Raw genomic sequence first — 21,135 nt, forward strand, 5'->3', positions numbered from 1 at the left:
CACTTAAGTCGCAGCGCGACCGACAAACGCAGCGAATTGAATTGAATTGTAAGTTGGGCGCTTGACGAAAGGAGAAAAGAAAATCAAAATGCCAGCACAGCCAGCGAGCATGTCAAGTAAGGTGCACGCGCGAAGGGAGAAATTTACACAATAGAGCCAGCGGCGGCAGGGCAACATGACAGGAACAGCCGTTGTCGCGCGGTTAGGCAGAATGCCAGTCGGCGCGCTGACAGTTGATCTGTCGCGCTTGTGGTAAGGCCCAGGAGATGTCAAGGAGCACAAAGCGAGAGGCTGCTTGATAGTGAAGAGATAAAACGTTTCGTCCAACACAGCAACAGTAGTCGCCAGCGTCGCAAAACATTGCTCTAACTACTTTTTTTTTTTGTCATTTTTCAAACTTCTGGTTTATGCTGCCCTGCTCCCCTACATCTTCAGCGTCTGCGCATCCCGCTTAAACTCGCACTTCTTCAGCCTCTCAGGCATATGCCTTTGTCAATTGCACAGCAGTTCTAGGAAAGCTTAAATTGCTTTTGGCTGCACTCACACAATAAATGAAACCAATGTAATTTCATTCAAAAGTTATCTGTGAAAATTTCCAAAGTTTCTTCTTCTACTTTATTTGTGCTGTTTTTGTTTTTTGTCGTGGGAAATTTTATAGGAAATTACTACGTTCTCAGTAACTCTTCGCGGTCTTCATCAATTTGGCGTTGGTGTTGAGGCGAAACGCTGATATAATTGTTGAAGCGAGCACAAGTTTTCTATTTGGATTGCAATGTAAATTTTAATTATAACTGTATTATCGCTTTATACGCGCTCCTAAACTCTTTTAATGGGCGTGGAGAGCCAGATCGAGCCAATTTGTTTCATAAAATAGATTGCTTATAAGGTTAAGAAGTGTTAATTTCTCTTGCTGCCTTCTCTTTCTTACCGTGGAACCTCAGATTAAAAAATGCGCCCGATTGATTGACCTTGTATCATGTTTTAATATCACTATGGTGATGTTACAACTCTTTGAAGCCTCATTGTTTGTTTGAAAGAAGAGATATGTTTATACGATACTCGTACTGTTCTGAGACTTAGTGAACTGAGAGAAACGGAGGTTTTTGCAACTAATATGCAGTTATACAGCAAATATGCTTCTCTACGTAAATATTGGTTCATACGCCTCCGACGTGGTGTCATAATGGCGTTTATTGCAACATGTGTTGGCCAATTGTGCCGCACCAATGTCACTGGCGTCACGGTTTCTCTACGGCATGCATTAATTATTCCTTTTTTGTGTTTATTATTTTTCTGTAGTACCTCGGTTCTGCTTCATTATGTTTCTCACATAATTTTTCACATGCATTTGGTTTGTAAAAATGCTAAGTATTTTGAACTTACATGCATGTAAGCAATTTATTTTTATTTTAAGGTATTCCGATTTGCCAATTTACAGATTTTTCATGTTGCAGAATTTTCACATATATGTATACGTAAATATTTAATAGTTGTTGCTTGCATCTGTTTCTTGCGTGCAGCTAATTAATTATTGTCAATTCAACAGATGAAGAACTTAAAAGCAGAAAAATAAAATGTAGTCTAGACATACTCGTATGTTGGAAATATAATAGCGTGCTACGAAATAGTTTATAATATGCTTTGGCTATGAGATTGTGACAAATAATGTTCTTGAGTGGGCTATCAGGGCTGGAGCTTATTGAAATTTCAAAATTGACTTTCAAGCCGATTTTAGTATACTTTTAGGCAATCATAGCCCACTTCGTAGTTTAGAATCAGTTCAGAATTCAATTTCAAGTTACATTGTACTTACAGTTGTTTGCCTAAAACTGTAACCTGAGTTTTCAAGAGATTGCTTAAACTTGACCTTCCTTCGAATGACTTTAATGTTTTATATTTTCAAAATTAGTTTTAACAAAAACCTTAAAACTTCCTTGGGTGGAAAGCTGTCTACAATTGTGCAAATACAAATACTGCCATTTTTCATAATTTCTTCTTACATTTTCCCTCACCAAAATAACCGTGTTCTGAGCTCTTCTGAAGGCACTCACGTCAATTATGGCCGCGTCTATGCATTTGTCATTGCCTATTATTATATTTTATTTATTCACTTATTGACTTAGCACAGTTCAATGCCTATTTACAGGGTCCATTATAGTTGTGTGTACATTTCTTAATTTTTTCTTTAACTATGAATACTTTAGGCTGCTGGGCGCACACTTTTCGCGTCACTTTCGCGAAGATGAATATGAATATATATGAATGTGTTATATTGTATATACTAAGAAATATACTTAATATTGCTTGTGAGCTATTTTTACATCGAAAAATTGTTTGAATCAAATAATTATTGAAACTGGTTGGAGACTAGTCCGGTTTTAGTTTGCAAATAAAAATCTATTTTGTTCAAAAGTTAGCAAATATTATTATAAGACATGAAATTTGCAGTAGCTGAACCTGAACTAGTCCAAAAGTACCATTTTTTGGGCAAATTCGAACCAATGTGTATGGTTAATACTGCCTACTATGTATTTGAATATTACTTTCTTGTAATATTACAATTGATGCTACTGCTGATAGGGTCACGAGAGAATTAAATAAGACAGTTTGCCATTTTCTTAAATCTATGCTTCAAGTGTAGTACCTAATGGAACTAGTTCAAAAACAAAATTTTTATTTCAAATAAAATGAAACAGAGGTTTACAGGCTTAAATTTGCTTTGAAATGATAAAATATATATTACAAATATAAATCGGCAACTAGTTTACAGCCAAATTTACTTATATAGAAATTTAGTTAACTCTAGAACTAATATGTAAATTGTAACTAGTTTGTGAGTGGTCCAATTTTTTTGTGTGCGTTTTTTTTTTTTTGCTAGATTAACCAAGAATTAGATAACTTTCCAAAAGAAATAGTAATCCAAAACAAACTAGTTGAGGACTAGTTCGCAACAATAAACGAGTATTTTGCATTTTCAAACCGTTTTCAATAATATTTTTTGTATTTTTATTAATGCGGGCGAAATGTACGCGTGTTTTGTGCTTAAGATTGTCTTCAACCAGAAAATTTGCACAAATAAAAGTAATCCAAACTTAACTAGTCGTGGATTAGTTCACCAAAATGATCGAATTTATGCGATTTCACTAAATTTTAAACGTAAACCAATAGTGTAGTGTAAAAGCCGCTGCATAAACATTTATACATTTATGTATACATATATACAAACCCATACATATGTACATATGTATTATATATGTATGTACTTAGAATCAACTGTTACCCCGTTTTCATGGCTTCTCAATGGCATTTTGCCAATTATATTGTGTAAAAGCTGTAATTAGCTTGTTGTAGTTGTACTTTTGTTACAACAACAACCACGTAACATGCATACACAGTGCACAGATAAACACACAATAATATATAATAAGCGCCTTTGAATATGCAAGTGTGATGTGTGTACGTGTGTCTTCGGTGAATGCAGCTAAGCGATTGGCTTGGATTTCTCCTTACAAGTAGCGCATAGAAATTTGTACTTGGATGCGCAGGCATTACAGCAAATGTTCACATTCACATTTGTGTATAGTTTGGTATATTTACAGCTATGCGCATAAATATCTTGCAATATATACACAGATACGTGTAATAGGGTTCGTCGTCGCCACTTCTTCGTATCCCAAAGCAGCTAAAGCTTAAAATACATTCTTTGGCGATTTTCATCCTTTCCCTTTATTGGCAATTTTCTTCTTGTAAATTATTTAAATTTATTATTTATTTATACACAAAGCAGTCGGGCGCTGCTCTTACCTACCCAGCTCTACAAACATAAATTCCTTCATACATTTCTATATACATTTTATATATTTACATTAAATTTGTGCATGTAATTTGTATGCTTACACTTCAGCATTGCCAATGCAAATAAAAAAGTGTACATATGCACACATTTATCACTGCATACTTAGGGAAAATTGGTTTGAAAAGCTCGCATTGTAATTTATGTGCACTTACAGTCTAAATATACACATTTGTTTCTATATTTATTGTTTTCCTTTATTTTCCTTGCAGTGCCTTGTTTTTCTGGTAGCCTTTTTCCCTTGTTAATTTAATCTTTCTTTTTTCTGCATTTTTTTTTTTTTTTTTGCCTTCTTGTTTTGTTTATGTGTCTGGGGTATTTTCGCGTATGCAATATAAATTGGGCAACAATGCTAATTTATCTATCAAAAGTTGCGATTCCTTTCCTTTGGCTTGTTTTCTAAACAATTTTAAATGCAATAAAAGGCGCAATAAAAATTTTATATGCACTTGTAAGTGTTTCGCATAAATCAAAAATTCGAAATTATTTCGGAAACGTAAATCGTCTAGCTCGCTGCCAATTTAATTAGCTATATTAGTGAGAAAAGTCCTATAGTTCGCCTATAAATATCTAGATTTAGTGCCAATGAAACATTTAACTCATTTCTTGATTTAATATTGATATGATTTAATGTTATTGATAGTATTTATTGTGTTGACATAGCAATTTTTATCATTTCTGCTTTTAATTGTGGTGTACGTATAGTAGAGCGGATCCATTTTTTCTCTATAAAATCGAGTTTGCGAGAAATGTTCTAAGGACCATTCTGAATCTGAAGTGATTATGTGTCTAAAACCGGTTTCCAGCCAACGATTTTCATGGTGGAATTCTGAATTAACGGTTGTATGGGAGATATGTGTTGTAGTTGTTCGAACTGGCCGATTCCAACAAATGATACGATATTAAAATGCACCTACGTATAAAATTTAATTTGGTTATCTCAACAACTGACGAAAAAATAATCCCTAAAAACTTCGAATTAATAATCGCTGGTTCGAGCCGACTTTAGACATTTAGTTTCTTGGCAAAAGTTGTTAAAAAAATACCTACAACATTTCCCGCATACACGATTTTTCCGTTTTTTTTGGCTCCCTCTAAATCAACCCGATGTAATGTATGTTATTGTCTATAGTACTTATCATATAAGTAGTATGTCCTCATTAAACTAATCATATAATTTTCTCTGCGTCAAAGGGGATATATGTTTTTTTTGTGGGCTTAAAGTGCTTTCGTCTATAACATTTGTGGTTTCCTTGCTAGGGTACTGCACTGCTTTGGCGGCCAAGAGTGAATCAAGCCGTATTTTAGTGAGGATATTCTGCAATGTTCGGAATAAATGGTAGTCTGGCTGAGGTAAAGCTTCCCAGCCGCTGTTTTTCAAATAATTTTTAATCGGTCTGGCAACACGAGGCTGAGCTTTGCGATGATGCATAATTATTGCTTTGTTTCTAATCGCAAATTTCGTGCGTTTTTCGCCAATATTTTGCTTCAATTTGATGAGTTGTTATCGGTAGCCGTTCCCCGTTAGTGGTTTCAGCCAATTTTTGACACATAATAAATGATTTTCACCGATCGTATCGATATTCCAACGATGCCAGTAAGATCTCTGGATCTCTGACTGTTAATCGTTGATTCTCAAGCACCAATTCCTTTATTTTATTGTAGTGTTGATCATCAGTTGACATTTGTCGTCATCAACGCGTTCTTTGTACCAATCAGAAACACTTGCTCGCGAAAAAAAATTTTCACCGAAGACCTTTTCCAACATTCTGAACATTTCGACACCAGAAATTTGATTCCACAAACGACATTCAATAGAATTTCTTTGGTGAATAATTTCACTCATTGTAAAAATCACCGAATGCACTTTATGTACTTCAGAAAAACAAACGTACATATATGTACTAAACACTAATGATTATTTTGATGTGACAATTGGCACAGATGTCAGTGACAGTCATACCAACCAAGCAAAAAAAAAAAAAATATTTCGACGATAGGGTTTCCGCACGAAATTTAAATTAAAAAGTCTTACTGTTTTTTTGGCCACAGTAGTATTGTTATACCAGGCTCCTATGAATGAGTTTTATTGTACGAACTTAACTGGGTTGATTTTTAGACTATAAATAGGGTCGTTATAAGACTTTCTGTCACCTTATTTGCAACTTTAGCACGCTATGACTTTTCCTCCACCCTGTAAAATTAATATCACTGCCAGCCAATTCATTAAATGTCTTTTTAAACAAGTGATTTGAAATGATACCTCATTTAATACAAAAAGGAAACAAAAATACATATGTATATAACAACATTTTGAATTTATTCTGTATGCCAACAATTAAATACGCAAATATCGCACTCATTTTTTATGTTCGCCATTGGCGTTTACAAAAAAGTTTTCAGCTACTGAATTATCAACTCAAACCATTTTGGTATGAAAATGACGCGCTAATAAAACGTCAAAGTTATTAAATGCGTTAATTCATTATAATTCATACTCACACATCCATATACCCATAACGTACTGGCAATAATATATATTATTGGCCATCAACTCTTTGACTGATGGTCTTTAATCACCTTAAAACAAAGCAATTAAGCGAATTAATGACTGCATTTCATTCGAATCTTTTGTTTTGTTGATTTTTGCACTCCTTTTCAAAACAATAAAATATCACTTTACAACAATGAAAATTGTTTTTTTTTTCGATTTTTTCAACAATTCACATTTAATTAGCGCCTTTTCAACGCCCCAACAAGCAACGACAAAATATTCGAAATTATTCATTGCAATGTATCGATTACACTTTGATTGATCATTTTGAGCGATAGCAATTCGATAATTAACTGTTGTATGGTTTGCATGTACATATATACAACTAATGAATACTTATGAGGGTTCGAGCGAAAAAAGTCAATTGCGAATAAATATTTTAACCCAGCTGAGTGTTTGCCATTGATTGACTATGTGTTGTTGAGGTGGAGAAGGAGAGGCTGCGTGTGATGTATGGCAAACGTGTAGCGAGAATTTATATAAAAAAACACATATTTTAAATAAATTTGCTGGTTTTAGATCGTATCGCATACTTTATTGCCTGCCTGTGCAGCAAGAAATTGAAAATAATGTAAATTAATATGGCGAATTTAAAATTTGATTTCGTAACTCGTAACTCATGCAAAAAAATGTTAAATTTCGTAAAATAATACGGTTGGCAAGTGAGATATTTGAATTTTGCAAAATTTATTTTTGCTTTGGATGGAAATTTTGTGCGAATAAATTTTGCTGTAAAATATATTTTAACACAGCTTATTTAAAAATTACGTCGGAATCCCCATACATTCCAAATTATGACGTAAAAGCTTCTTCCTAGGTTTTCAATTTCATAAAAATCCACTATTTTCATTCAACTTCCGAACTCTTAGCAAACGCAAAACGCCTTCAAAAATTCCACTCCACTTACATACACAATCAAAGCCACCGAAAACGCTTTGCACACTTTGAAATCCCAAAGTCAACCAGAAATACACCATAATTGCCAGTCTTTGTTTTTCAATATAAATTTCTACCATTTCAAGAGTCAATTCCTTGCTGTCTGCTTTAAGCTGCTCAGCGAGTGGCTTTCATCAAATTTATGCCTTTTCCAACCTTTCTTAAGCAAACATAAGAATTGCTGTTGCTGCACTAAGCTAGTTTTCTCGAAAGCTTTCTGTGGCAGAAATATACATAAACAAACAGCATAATAGCTGAGGCAAGAAAAGGTCTGAAATGGAAAGCAATTAAAAGTACTAAAGAGCAGCGGCAAAATCCTTACAAAACAAACACAAATATACGAAAATTCGTGAAAGAAATAACTATGACAGCCCATGTAGGAAATGTGAGGTCATTAAGGGTAATATTCACTAGAAAGTCAGAAGAATTTAATAAATCAATAATAGTAATGCACATTTGCAGAATTACAAATATCTGTCCAAGTAAGAACCATGGATTTTGGATCAACCCATACGACCTAACCTAATAATTGACGTTTCTCTTTCTTGTTAAGAACGATCGACACGAGTTTTATCCTGACTTCTGACGTAAATTTCTTCTGCAACAAAAATAAGTGCACATTTTTTAAATTAAAGTTTGCTTTTGTAGAAATTTTGTTCGTAATTATTTTATGTTAAAATAAAATTTCGGTATTTTTCAATTTCTGGAATCACAATTTGGCCATGAAAACAGAAATCCCCAAAAAAAAATTTTTTTGTTGACCAGTGTAAATTTTTCAATGTCTAGAATCAGAATTTGGGCATGAAAACTGTAACCCCGAAATTTTTTTTTTTGGTTGACCGGTGTAATAATAATACATATTCTTCTACCCTACACCTAAAAGAAGAAATTTGGTTTTTGGCTATTTTGGACTAGTTGGCAACCAGTTCGATTCGTATCAAGTACTAAAGAATTTCCTTTTTGAAAATTTTCTCGATTTCCTACAAGGTTGCTTTGTAAATAGCAAACTCAAAACCAGCGCATTTCCGTTACGGTTTTTCAATATTTCAATTAGGTATACCACAAAAACAATGCAAGGTGTAGAATATTTTTAAAAATTCTCTCACCCTCTCAACTGCCAGTTTGGTCAGCAACTCAGAAGTTATCGCTTTGGGCTTTGCAAACACTCGAAAAGTCGGCAACAACGGCAATGACAGCACAGCGATTTTGGTCAGCTGCTGTTTATATAGGCTTAACACACATGCATACATACTTTTACTTAAACATATAAACATTTTCGTATACAAACATATATACACTGCCGATTCCGTCTAAGCCTCCGCCATATTTCCACAATAAATTGACTTTGTGTGAGTAAATTGCTTTTGTGTGTGAATGTTAAATGAAAATTAGTGAATTAATTACGTTTTGGTTGAATTAAGAGCTCCGTGGTAGGTGGCATGCGGGTGGCGTTTGCATTTGTTTACAGTTGTTGTTTTCAATTCAATCGAGAATTTTAATCCAACTCTAACCATATCGTAACATAATTTAATTGGTTCACTTAAGCTCATAGATTCCAGTCGAATTTTAATTTAATTACAAATTTTTCCTGAAATTGAGGTTAAATCCGGTGTGGATTATTTTAATTAATTAGAAGTAAGGATTGTGGTGCAAAGTCTCCCTCTTATGTGGGTGTGTGGTTGCGAGTATTCGAGCAGTAATTTGGTTTCAAAGTGAATGCGTTTAATGCCAACAAAATGTATGAACAGATGGAAATATTGAATAAAAGGGAAGTTCATAAATGAACTGGGTACTGCTGTAGGTATTAATAAGGTATAATGAATGAAAGATAAATATAGATTTTATTTAACGTCATTACTGCTATTTTGAAAACCATCAAATATGTTATAAAATACTCTAAGGTGAACCTGGTGAATATTAGCTGTAAATAAAGCGTTAATATGTTTCACCAAAAAATATGCACCATTAAATTTGCTTTAAGAGAAAAAACAGTGAACGATTTTGAGAATCATTGAGAATTTCAATAGTGAATTTGACTAATATGAGAGAGAATTTCAGAGTCAAGAAAAAAAAAATAAAATAAAAAGTATATAATATCTTCAGATACTACACTTTCATAATTGCTATATCACATTCTTATAACTGTGTCGGTCTATGGCACAATATTATTTCATTTTTATATTCATATGGTTGCGTATACGCACTGTCGTTCAATTTTTGCTGTCTCAATCGTACCTCTAAGCAGGTTACGTATACGCCGTGTCAACCACAGCGTTATTTTAACTTGATTTAATTAGTTGCTAAAGAATTTTTGTAAAACTTTTATGGCAAATTTTTTTTCATTTAAATATATACTACATTCATGCATACATATGTATTTCGTTAAAACTCATCATTAAAATTAATTTGCAACCACAAGTTGCCAACTTTGTAAAAATATGTCCAAGTGCAAAGTAATGTTAGCAGACACCAGGGAAGAGAGGAAATAAAGAAATTTACAAGTTTCACCTACAGTCTGTAATGCCATACACTGAGTTGTAGAATTTGTGGTTTTCTACAACTACACATATACACACACACGCACATACATTTTGTAGTTTTTGTGCGCTTTGTTAGTGTTACCGGTGTAACTGAGAAGCAAACCATGCAAGTTGTATCCACAAACTGAATTTTTATGTCGCCAGTGTTGCATGTGAATTTTGTGCAAAATTTTCAACAAAATTCTAGCCAAAATATTTGCACCGCCAACTGTTAACCAACATACACACAATGGAATTTGCATGTTTGTATATGAACAGGCGTGTACAAGTAAGGTACTTTCGTTTGTATGTGCTTAAATACATATACCAACCTGGTTGGAAAAGTTTTGACTAAAAAAATTAAATATTTCAACAATCGTTTATACGACAACTATATTTTATCGGCGTCCGATATTAGTGATTTTCACTCTATATATTTTCTATATGTGATCAGTAAATACTACACACTACAAATATAATTTTTGAACAATCTGTTGTATGGCCGATATATGTTTGCTGCGTTTAATTTTAATGATTTTCGGTAGAGGATTTCTACTCGTCGTAAGACAATATTTTACAAAAATTAGTGTTTGAAGCAATACAATTTTAAAAGTTTTAACCAAAAAAATAAGGAAATTTCATTTTTTAATAACTCAGCGAACGAATATTGTTCCAAAAGGGCTTCATAACATCTATATGCATTTGCATAATATGCCACGATTTATTTATCTGTAACTTCTTGCTCATATTGTTGCGCGCAAAATTTCCCAAAACTAAACTTTCAAAGTGCATTCCGTTGCACTTTCACGCAAATACTTGCACATGCCGAAATAATCTATTTATACGTTATATAAATATATACAAATAAATTTTCAAAAGTATAGCTAACATAGTTGTCACATATTTTATAAGCTAAAATTGATCTTATATCCATTGTGGCGCATCATCAATACACAAATTTGTTGTAATTTGTTGATTTTGTTTCGTCGCCAGCTCAAAATACGCATAGCATACAAAAACAAATGCAACAACGCATGCAATGCAAGTGTAAATGTCTAACGAAACCACAAAATTCCAATATTCCATGCCATAACCCCTTTGACACAAACAAATAGTTCAGTTATTTGTCAGAATTAATTGCTTAGGTAAAAACAGAAATATTTTGCGTCATTTGTGTGTGAATATGTGTTTGTAATTGCTATACCATGTCTATTTTTGGTGATTGTCAAAAACCTTTATTGATGTTGTATTTTTGTTTATTTGCAGGAAGTCGGCAGCATTATTGGCAAAAAGGGCGAGATTGTGAACAGATTTCGTGAGGAGGTAATTATATAATTTCTTTTTTGTATTTGTTGTTTTTATAAATTAATACAATTTGATATTTTCATACTCTTTTCGTCACATTTTCCACGGCATAGTCTGGCGCAAAGATCAACATCTCGGACGGTTCATGCCCGGAGCGCATTGTCACTGTGTCGGGCACGACCAGCGCGATCTTCTCGGCATTCACGCTCATCACAAAGAAGTTTGAAGAGGTAATGTAGATAGATTTTAATGTCTGTAAATAAAAGAGTGGTTGGTAAAAGTTTTTTATTTTTCCGATATTTTAGAGATTTTTTTATAGTTATAGATTTAAGTGGTATTCCAGTCTAGAGACTAGAAAGACTGAAAATTGATTTTCGTAAATCGATAGTTTAGATATTCAAAAATACCTCCCTAAAAGGATCTTTCAAACTTCAAATTATTTCAAAGTTATAGGCTTTTTTGACGTCGACGCCCTCGTTGATCTTAATTTGAAAATTTTTTTAAATTAAAATGTCTAGATCAAAATACCCCTTAATTTACCATTTTAAAAAAATTAACTCTTTGTTCATAGAAATAGTTAAAGTGTTGCAAGAGTACATTTAAAACTTGTAAAAGCAAGAAGAGCAGCCAGAAGAACCCTCGTATTATTTTTAATTTGACTTTCCCTACCGAAAATATGTTACAAATGCAATAAAATACTTTCATATTGCATATTTCAAAAATGTTGCCTCGAACGATTTTTAAACTTTCAACTCCAATAAAGTTGGTTTTAATTGCGTTTGCAACAAACAACACACACACACACACATTTATAGTGTTAAACACAAAATACAAATATTTATATCAATCTCAGCATAGCCCAGCCACCACTCTTTACCGCCTAAGCTAAAGCTTGTTTGCATATTTAATACATACAATTCTTTTTAGTGGTGCTCACAGTTCAGTGATGTTGGCAAGGTTGGCAAAACTCAAATACCAATACGTTTAATTGTGCCCGCCAGTCAATGTGGATCGTTAATTGGTAAAAAAACACAACTCACACACATACACACACACTCATACTTCTATCCAGCACTATTTACACTAATGTAATTGAAATATCTCTTTACTCCTTTTCCGTTTTCCTTGCTGTTCTTCCGCTGTACTCGCCTGTCTACGTCCCGGGTGCAGGAAAAAGTGGTTCAAAAATCAAGGAGATACGTCAATCCACTGGCTGTTCGATTCAAGTTGCCAGCGAAATGTTGCCAAATTCAACAGAGCGTGCCGTTACTTTGAGCGGCACTGCCGAGCAAATAACCCAATGCATCTATCAGATTTGTCTCGTTATGCTGGAGGTGAGTATTGAATTAAATTGCTGTCTGGCAAAGTTGCAAAGCGCAAACAGACACAAGAATACATATGCAACTGGTCAAAAATGTGCCAGACTACATACATACATACTAGCTCGTATCGCTGTGTGCATGCATGTATGTGTGTGTGGTGTTCGCGCAACTGCACCTTGCCCAGTTTAATTAAATTTACCTACTTTCTAAACACACATTTGTGCAATTTCAACCAACTATAACAACAACAATTGCAACAACAGTCACCACCAAGGGGCGCCACCATACCGTATCGGCCAAAACCGCAAGTATCTGGACCAGTCATTTTGGCAAACGGGCAAGCCTATACCATACAAGGCAACTATGCTGTACCCGCACAAGAGGTAAACTAACCGCACATCTATGCATGCATACAACTACATACATATATATCTATATTCATACATACATACATTTATACTTATGTTAGCGGAAATCTTCAAGTAACACATACATATATACGTACATTATTTACAATGAAACACCTGTGCATGGCATCATGCGCCTGCCCATACTCACCCATGCATATGTGCCACACTGCTCCTGACCCGACACCCAATTAGTGGGTGATTTTTGTGCAGCGTGTGGTGTGGTCGTAAGCATATTGCGCATGTGTGTGCGTGTTTTTGGCATTGGCGCCGGTTGCTGGTGTTGCAGTCTCAGACATACATAAGCGCATACTAGTTACAATTATCCTTTCTATTTATACACTTAATACCATACTTATTTCTATGTCTGTAAATTTATGCCACATGCTCAATTCGCCAATGCATACTTTTATACAGGCATACATACATTCATATATTACTTCAATATGTATGTACTTTGGTGTATGCCATTTGCCATTTTTTTATTTTTGGAATTTTGTTGCTTACACTTTTTTCGTTTTTCTTCTCACAAACATACATTTTTCTGCCTTTAAATTTATTTATTTTTTCTCTTAATTTTATTTTAATTTTTCTTAATTGTATTTTAGTTTTTAATTTTTTTTAATTTCTCAAGTTTTTTTATTAATTTTATTTAATTTTTACTTTCAATTTAATTTTTTAAAGTTCATTTATTTTGTTTTTTAATTTTTTAATCATTTTTTTAATACCTTTACTCATTTTTTTTCCTTTTTTATAACTTTTTTTTATTTTTTTTAATTTTTCAATTTTTTTTTAATTTCTTATTGCATACAGATACATACTCTACATTACATATACATATATAAATCTATTTGTTTCTAAATATTCACAAGTTCACAACTTTTGCTACGTTTATTCATATAATAATGTTATTACTACGCTTCGCTCCGTACTGCTATCCACTCTTATTATACTCTCTACTCTACACCCACTTTACTTAGCTTCGCTCTCCGTCCCCCCAACTTTCTCTATTGCCTTAAGTTCACTTACAATGTGAGAATTATGTGTGCTTGTTCTTTTTCTCGATTTCTTTTTATATCTTCTAATTTTATTTCTATGAATTTTTGCTTCCTGTCACCAATGTTTGCCCTCTAACCACCACCATAAATTAACTTCGTTTTAGTTAGTGTACATAATTTAATTTGATCAACTGAAGAGAGCGGAGAAGTGCGTAAAAATTTATAAAATTTTTGCGAAAAAAGCACTTTTCAATATATGTATTTTTACTTTTTGTTAATTGTTCCTTTTCAAATAAATAACCATTTTTAATTTTTACCCATATAGACTGAGTCCTTAGTCCGATCAAAGAGCAATGCTGACATTTCATTTATCTTTACAAAAAAAAGAGAGCAAAGCACATAATTAATTTCAAAACGGACAGTCGATCACCCTGTTGATCCTAAAAGTATGTAATATGTATCAAAAGGCATGCTAAAACCCTAAGAGTGCAGTTTTTAACTTCTTTGAGTCCATTTTTTCACTTCTTACCAAATCAGTGTAAAAGTTTCGACGCAGTTTCTTCGAAACGATCGTTTTAACCGAGTAGGTAGAGAGCTTGACTCTTACTATAGGATTCCCGAGTTCTACTTTTCACGGAACAAATTCCAAAGATATGCATTTTTTGAACCTAGCACTCTTTTGGGCTAATCCCGCACCTCATAAACTGTCACTTCGCGAATTTGGATAATGCCTGCCCAGTATATCAATAAATTTGTGGTTAGAACGAGCACTGTTTTCAACACTTCGTTTTATCCGAGCAGGTAGAGCGCTTGACTACTACTCCTAGGTTCGCGAGTTCAATTTTTGACAGAACGAATTCTAAAGATATGAATTTTTCGCAATTAAAATAAGCTCCTCACACCTAATAAACCCTCAGATCGCGAATGCAGATACTGTCTGCCCAACATAACAATAAATTGAGGTTAAAAAGTTTAAACCTTCAGCCGCTCCGCAGCATAGCCAAGTTAACGTCTACTCATAAACATCAAATCCAGCAAATTTGGCTGTTTGGTCCGCATTGCTTTGCGATTGCAATCTACCAACTGGTGTCCAATATTTTTCCCCCTACTATTATCAATTTCCCTGTATTTCAAACCCCTCGACTTTTACTCACAATATCTCCAGACATTGCCATCCAAATAAAATAGATATGTATGTATTTACTAAAAAAAAACGCATTTTATATACATATATATATAACTGTAAGCAATATTTTTGATTACTCATACTTTTTTCTTTTTGTATTTTGTTTAATATTTTCTGCACTTTCTCTTAGGATAAGTTCAGCGTCGTTACACTTTGTCGCTTGTTCGTTCGTTCGCTCGCTCGCTAGTGTAAGAACAAAAAGCCTGTCTCACCAAAAAATCAAAACAAAAAAAAAATGTATGAAACAAAATAACAAGACTTTAGAGGCTTTATATCAAACCACAAAACTACACAATCAGTATAGAGAATTTTCAAATTGAAAATTTTATGCCACCGCAGAATGTGTAACAAGGATTGGTTGAGAGATAATGTATATAAATATATAAAGAGAGCGATCGTCTCGTCAGTGCTTGATTCACTCTCAAGGTCCGCTAGAAAAGACAAAAAACGAAACGGATATACAGCTCGTCCCCATTTACTCTGCTTCTGTTCTACTCGTCTACTTATTTTGGGGCACGCAGGGACATTTCAGTACTGTTAAAATAGCTCTAACTGAAAATGCAGAACTGCTACTCATTAGCACGAGGGCTCGTGTGCAGTGTTGGAAAGTATGTGTATACTCTGTTTACTACTACAACCCAATCACTACTTGTGTTTATTTTGTTTTTGTGCCACTATAATACCCTTCGAATAATTATAAATAATTTATATAAAATAATTGATAAAATGAATTGAAGAAGTTAAAATACAAAACCATCCAACCTCGTACCTTTCAAATTCTATTTAAAAAAAAAAAAAAAAATATTTAATAATAATTCATATACCTCCATACCAAAACAGCCTATAACCTGCCTACATAAAGGTGTGTGCCTATAATTTTGTTAGTAAATTGCTCATTTATGCCACCAAGACGCAGTGCGTTCTCATCAGTTCTCCAAGCAATGTATACTACCTTAAAATATTTTTTCTAAAGCGGTCTTCCCACGTTTTCCATACGTTAATTTCGTTCAATGTTAACTATACTTAGTAGAACCTCAATTCAAAACAATATATTTTTTATTATGAATAAATATTTAACATTATTAGCTAAATTTTACTTTATCACAAAAAAAAAAAAACAAAAAAATAAATAAATATTGCATTTTTTTTAACCTGAATATGCATACAAGCATAAATAAATACATTGTTATACAATATTTACCTGCCCGAGCCCTCACTCGCAAATATCTCAAATATTATAAAATTAACCATTTTTCTTTTCAAACCATCTGTAGCCGTACGAGTTCTTTACAAAATGCCTTTAATGTATTAAAACATAAATAAAAACAACTCCAACACCGTTACTTTTCACACCGACCTTACCAACCATACCATATACATACATACATAAGTACATCTACACAGTACCTTTAGACAATTGACAAAACAGCACAAAAGACACATAACTACACTCGTCTTGAAGAAAATTATTCCACAACGTCCATGACTTAACTACCACTGACCTAATTTTGTCTTTCTTTGGCAGTCTCACATGTAATCCGTTAGTCTACCATATTCTCTTCTCTTAGCCATGACTCCTTTCTGGATCGCTTCTCACCACAATATGTTCTCCGTTAGTTTCGTAATACGCTTGCGAGCGCCATTCCTCACGACTATGCCACTCGTTCTCTGTTCAACATTGTCCCCTCTCTTCCACATACTTGACTCGCAAAGTATTCTGTGTTTTAGCTCTTGCCTATTATAGTATATTGCTCCTTAGCCTGAGGTGAATTGGTCTGGTCCTAAGACTTTCGTTTTAACAGTTCAATCGAATTAGCGCTTTGTAAATTGCTCTAGCCAAATCGATTAACCTAAAATGTCGTATATTCAACTAAATTACCCTTATGGTTACATTTGGAAATTCCCATTATTTTCATAAAAATTTCAAGCATTATTTTCAATTCCTTTATTTGAATAAATACTTGTATCACAATTATTAAAATTTCCCCTTATTAAAAAATACCCATGGGATAAAATTAATTTAATTTTTGTCCTATATACTTTAAATTAAAAATTGTCAATAAGTACAGATATTTAATATATATAAATTAAAAAAATCTAAAAAATTAAATATTTACAATATTCCATTAAATTTTAAATTACAATTTAAATACTTTTAGAGATATTATTTAATTCCAAAAAAACAAAATACCGTTTTAAGCATTTATTTCGGTTTAAAATTGCCTAAAAGAAATTATTCAATTGGTTAGTAAAATTACCACTATTCTAATTCTTATAAAAATTCCCCCTATTTTTCGAAAAAAATATTAAAACGTGTTTTGTGTCCAAATCCTCAATTTGTTGTTTTCGTATGTAATAACGCCTCCAAGAAAATTTCCCACTATTTAGTTGGAAACATTTTTAAGTTAAAAAAATTAGCTCTCCTCAAACCAAATATGTTTCTAATTTTCGGTAATAAAAAACACACCTTCTGAACTCCTCATATTTGTTTAAGAAATTTCCCAGTATTTCGTTGACTTACAATCTAACACACTAGCAGTGTGATTCCGTGCCGTAATACATATTGCATAGTGTGACTTTCTCATATTTTTAAAGAAAATTCTTAATATTTCGTTGACTTACAATCTAACATAGTAGCAGAGTGATTGCGTACCGTAATATTTCAGTACCTACATACTATAAACATAAATTTTCTTTTTCACCACACCACTGCTTTACATTGAATCTCAAAAATATGCCACAACTTCGCGAACTGTTTCAACACTATTTATCACTACAATAACCGAAAATTGCGTCGCCAATCTTTTGTATATTTGCTTGTTTGCATACCTGGGTAGTTTTTTTCACTTTGCAAAACCAACCGGCCATCAACTCCCTCACCAATCCTGAGTATCACATTCTCTCTGTGGTGGAATATTTCCCATTATTAGCCGACTAAAGTCGCAGAGACAAATCATGCACTATTTTATAGGAATATCGTTACAAAAAAATCCCCCGACCTCTATGTGTTGCCTTGAAAAACAATTGTCTTATACATATTCATGATAGCTTGAAAACGAAAACGTCCCTTATGTTACAACTTTCGCCTCTCAACATATGTAATTACGTTCTGATTTTATAATTAAACATGTATTTGCGTATCATTTCCTCCTTACTTGATTTATATAGCATATTATTTGATTTTATTGACCTGATTTGTGCATATAGTATATTTATACTTTACTTTTGACTTCTCATTGTGTTAAACCGTCGACCTACGCTCTCTCTCTAATACTTTTCTACCTTGTTGAATTTATTTACCCAATCTTACAATTGTTAACCCGCACCCTCACCAACTAGATAGTAAAGAACTGAATAGTTTTATGAAAAAAAATATATGTCTTTATTCTGGCAAAGAACTCTCTTTTAATCACAACACATTTTCTTTATATTCTTTTCTTATTGTTGTTAATATCATGCAAAAATCAAAAATCGAAAAACCAAAAAATCGAAAATATCGAAAAAATCGCAAAACAACAACAACAACATATGTAATTACTACTGCTACTACTATGTACTACCACCACTACTATTCGTTACCACCACTCACCAACACCACCAACTTCTGCTACTACTACTACTACTGCAAACGTCAATAAAACGCGGCGTTGCCATACCTGCTCGCTCAACAATGAAAATGCAACAAAATGCAAATAAAAAATGAATTACAACAACTAATAGACATGTCCAGTATTTCCGCTGGCCTTGGCCACCGGTGGCCTACATGCTGGCATCTCAGGTTTGACGGATCCTCTCTTGAAAGGGGCACACTTGCAAGGAGCGGTGCCGGCTGCCCACCATCATCTACAGCATATACCCGATGTGAGTTGCATTTGTTTACTACAAAAAAGCAAAACAAAAAAAACCCAAGCATAAACGCAAAGCTTGCCCTAACCGTAGTTTCCAAACAAAAAGAAACATTGAAAACGTTGTGATATTATGGAAGCTCTACTGTGATCTTTATGATTAAAATCGTATGAAATTATTTCACAAAATCATAAAAATATTATCCCTAACGCCGCTATACAGGTATTTTATGTGCACCCCTTAATTTCCTCCCCCTAAAACCACCTTACACCAAAATCAACTCTATTTAGCTTGCTTGTGGTCCACACAACACACACATGCGTTGAAGCGGTGTGTAGCCACGTAAATTGACCCCCGCCCATCAACCCCTTTCCGCCTAGTTAGTTGTTTTACCGTAGTTGCCTTAGAAAGTGCCACCGGTTTCAGCGGCAGTGTTTCCTAAAACTATATAAACTTCGATATTGCTTTATGCTTTTACCCAGTATTCGTACCCTCGCCTCCACTATTTGCCTTGAGGTTTGTACCACAATGTTGGTGTTTTTTTTTCTTCACTGGTTTCCTATTTTGCATTTTACCCCTCCTGGAATGGATTTGTGAAGTTGAGTTATATTACTGTATGTTGAACTACTTTATATTTACCGTTAATGTGGTAATTTATGCGTGATCCAATCCGTAACCTCGAAAAATTATGTAATATCGAAATATTTGTTTTTAGAGACAACGAAAAAAAAAATAAATTATGGTTACGGGTCTTTACTTTACTTTGGGCTGTGCAGCTGCTTCAGAGGCACTTGCCATCCGAAAAATATATCCCTTAAGCGGGTATTCTAGTCTAGAAAAATAGCTAAAATCAGTGAGTTTCATTTTGCTTGCTCTTTTTCGACAGCTAAATATATATTTATTCAATTAATTTTAACGCATAAATTACAACATTCGTGCTCGACTGTTCTGCCAACTCCTTTGGCCCCCACAGCATTTTTGCACACGTATTTCGCCTCTCTATATTTAGTATGTAATATATAATATAATTTATTAAGTAATTTGTTGTTTATGTACTAAGCAATTTCCGTCTATATTTCTTGGTTATACTTACATATGTGTGTATGTTTCTAATACATACACATCAATTTATACGCGTTTCTTGTTCTAATTGTTGTTCTTGTTGTGCTGTTCCATGGAATGTGCCCTGCCCCTGTAATTTACCTCCGTAATGTTGAACGTAAACCCCCATTAGTAATGTGCTATGAACTACTATCATAAGCCCCTCTCACCTTCATTTACACACACATATTTCACACGCACACATATACCGAGAATTACTTACAATTCCACTTTGTACATTTCTAATACACAGTTAAGTCTTCCACTCTTCAACTTACTTTCGGACACCGCGCTGCATTTCTACTAAATTTCCTGACTATCACTTCACCTCTATTCAATAACTTACGCATGTTTTTGTAAAAAGTGAAAAAAAATCTTTTCATTTCATTCTTTATAATTTCAAGTATAAATTTTTAAAAATTCTATATACATATCTACGTAATAATGTAATGTTGGTAAAAAAGAGAAATGCTTTATATTCTTAGATAAATTGTTTTCCGAAGTCTCTCTTGTGGATATTACCAGCCGCTGGCTGAAATAAACATTGCCTCATGATTTTAATAGCTCCAAACAAAATAGTCCATAAATTTATATATTCTCATACATCTAATTAGGATATCGACGTCCAATCGAGTTGAAACCGTAATGCAACTCTGCGGGTTTTTGTCCGGGCTGTAAATTTGGTTGTGTGCATTGATTAAACAGTAATCACCTGCAGAAGAGAAAAAATACAAAATGAAGAACACAAGAAGAAATTTATAGTAGATTAAACTCCATCGGAAACGAAAGATAAATAACAAATATTAGGGAAAAAATAATTAACGGGCGATCTGTGGTCGAAAAAGGGAAGGGGGAATGAATTTTTAAGGGTTAGGAATGGTTTATCTCGATTATTTGCGAAACTACGAGTCCTACAGAAATAAGTTATACGACAATGTTGTAGGTATTAAAACGGTCTATAACTTTTGTATATGGACTTTTTCATATAACCTCAAAATTCGTGTGAAAAATTCAATATATTATTGCTTACACAAAGAAGGTTCGACGTCGAAAAACTACAATTATAACCGACAGCCGTACGATTGCACACTTGCTCTCTGTGAGCAGT

At 33.5% G+C, this 21,135-nt stretch overlaps 1 protein-coding gene and 1 long non-coding RNA gene across 20 annotated transcripts in view; one reads left to right on the forward strand and one right to left on the reverse strand.

Moving 5' to 3' along the window:
• LOC126761505 (poly(rC)-binding protein 3) overlaps positions 1 to 21,135 on the forward strand; it is a 269,045-nt gene that overhangs the window by 210,477 nt on the left and 37,433 nt on the right. For 13 of the 19 annotated variants that reach the window (XM_050477778.1, XM_050477787.1, XM_050477775.1 and 10 more), the window contains 6 exons: positions 11,129 to 11,185; positions 11,281 to 11,397; positions 12,095 to 12,188; positions 12,338 to 12,501; positions 12,753 to 12,872; positions 18,801 to 18,941. In XM_050477778.1, the coding sequence (XP_050333735.1) occupies positions 11,129 to 11,185; positions 11,281 to 11,397; positions 12,095 to 12,188; positions 12,338 to 12,501; positions 12,753 to 12,872; positions 18,801 to 18,941 (693 nt within the window). The remainder of the gene's footprint in view (positions 1 to 11,128; positions 11,186 to 11,280; positions 11,398 to 12,094; positions 12,189 to 12,337; positions 12,502 to 12,752; positions 12,873 to 18,800; positions 18,942 to 21,135) is intronic. The other 6 variants (XM_050477791.1, XM_050477792.1, XM_050477790.1 and 3 more) reach the window with 3 other exon arrangements.
• On the reverse strand, positions 11,073 to 12,343 carry LOC126761510 (uncharacterized). Its single transcript, XR_007667370.1, has 2 exons — positions 12,277 to 12,343; positions 11,073 to 11,420 (listed from the first exon to the last, which is right to left on the reverse strand). It is a non-coding gene; the product is annotated as an uncharacterized LOC126761510 (long non-coding RNA).

This window comes from Bactrocera neohumeralis, chromosome 6 (genome assembly GCF_024586455.1).
Source record: "Bactrocera neohumeralis isolate Rockhampton chromosome 6, APGP_CSIRO_Bneo_wtdbg2-racon-allhic-juicebox.fasta_v2, whole genome shotgun sequence".
Lineage (NCBI taxonomy): Eukaryota > Metazoa > Arthropoda > Insecta > Diptera > Tephritidae > Bactrocera > Bactrocera neohumeralis.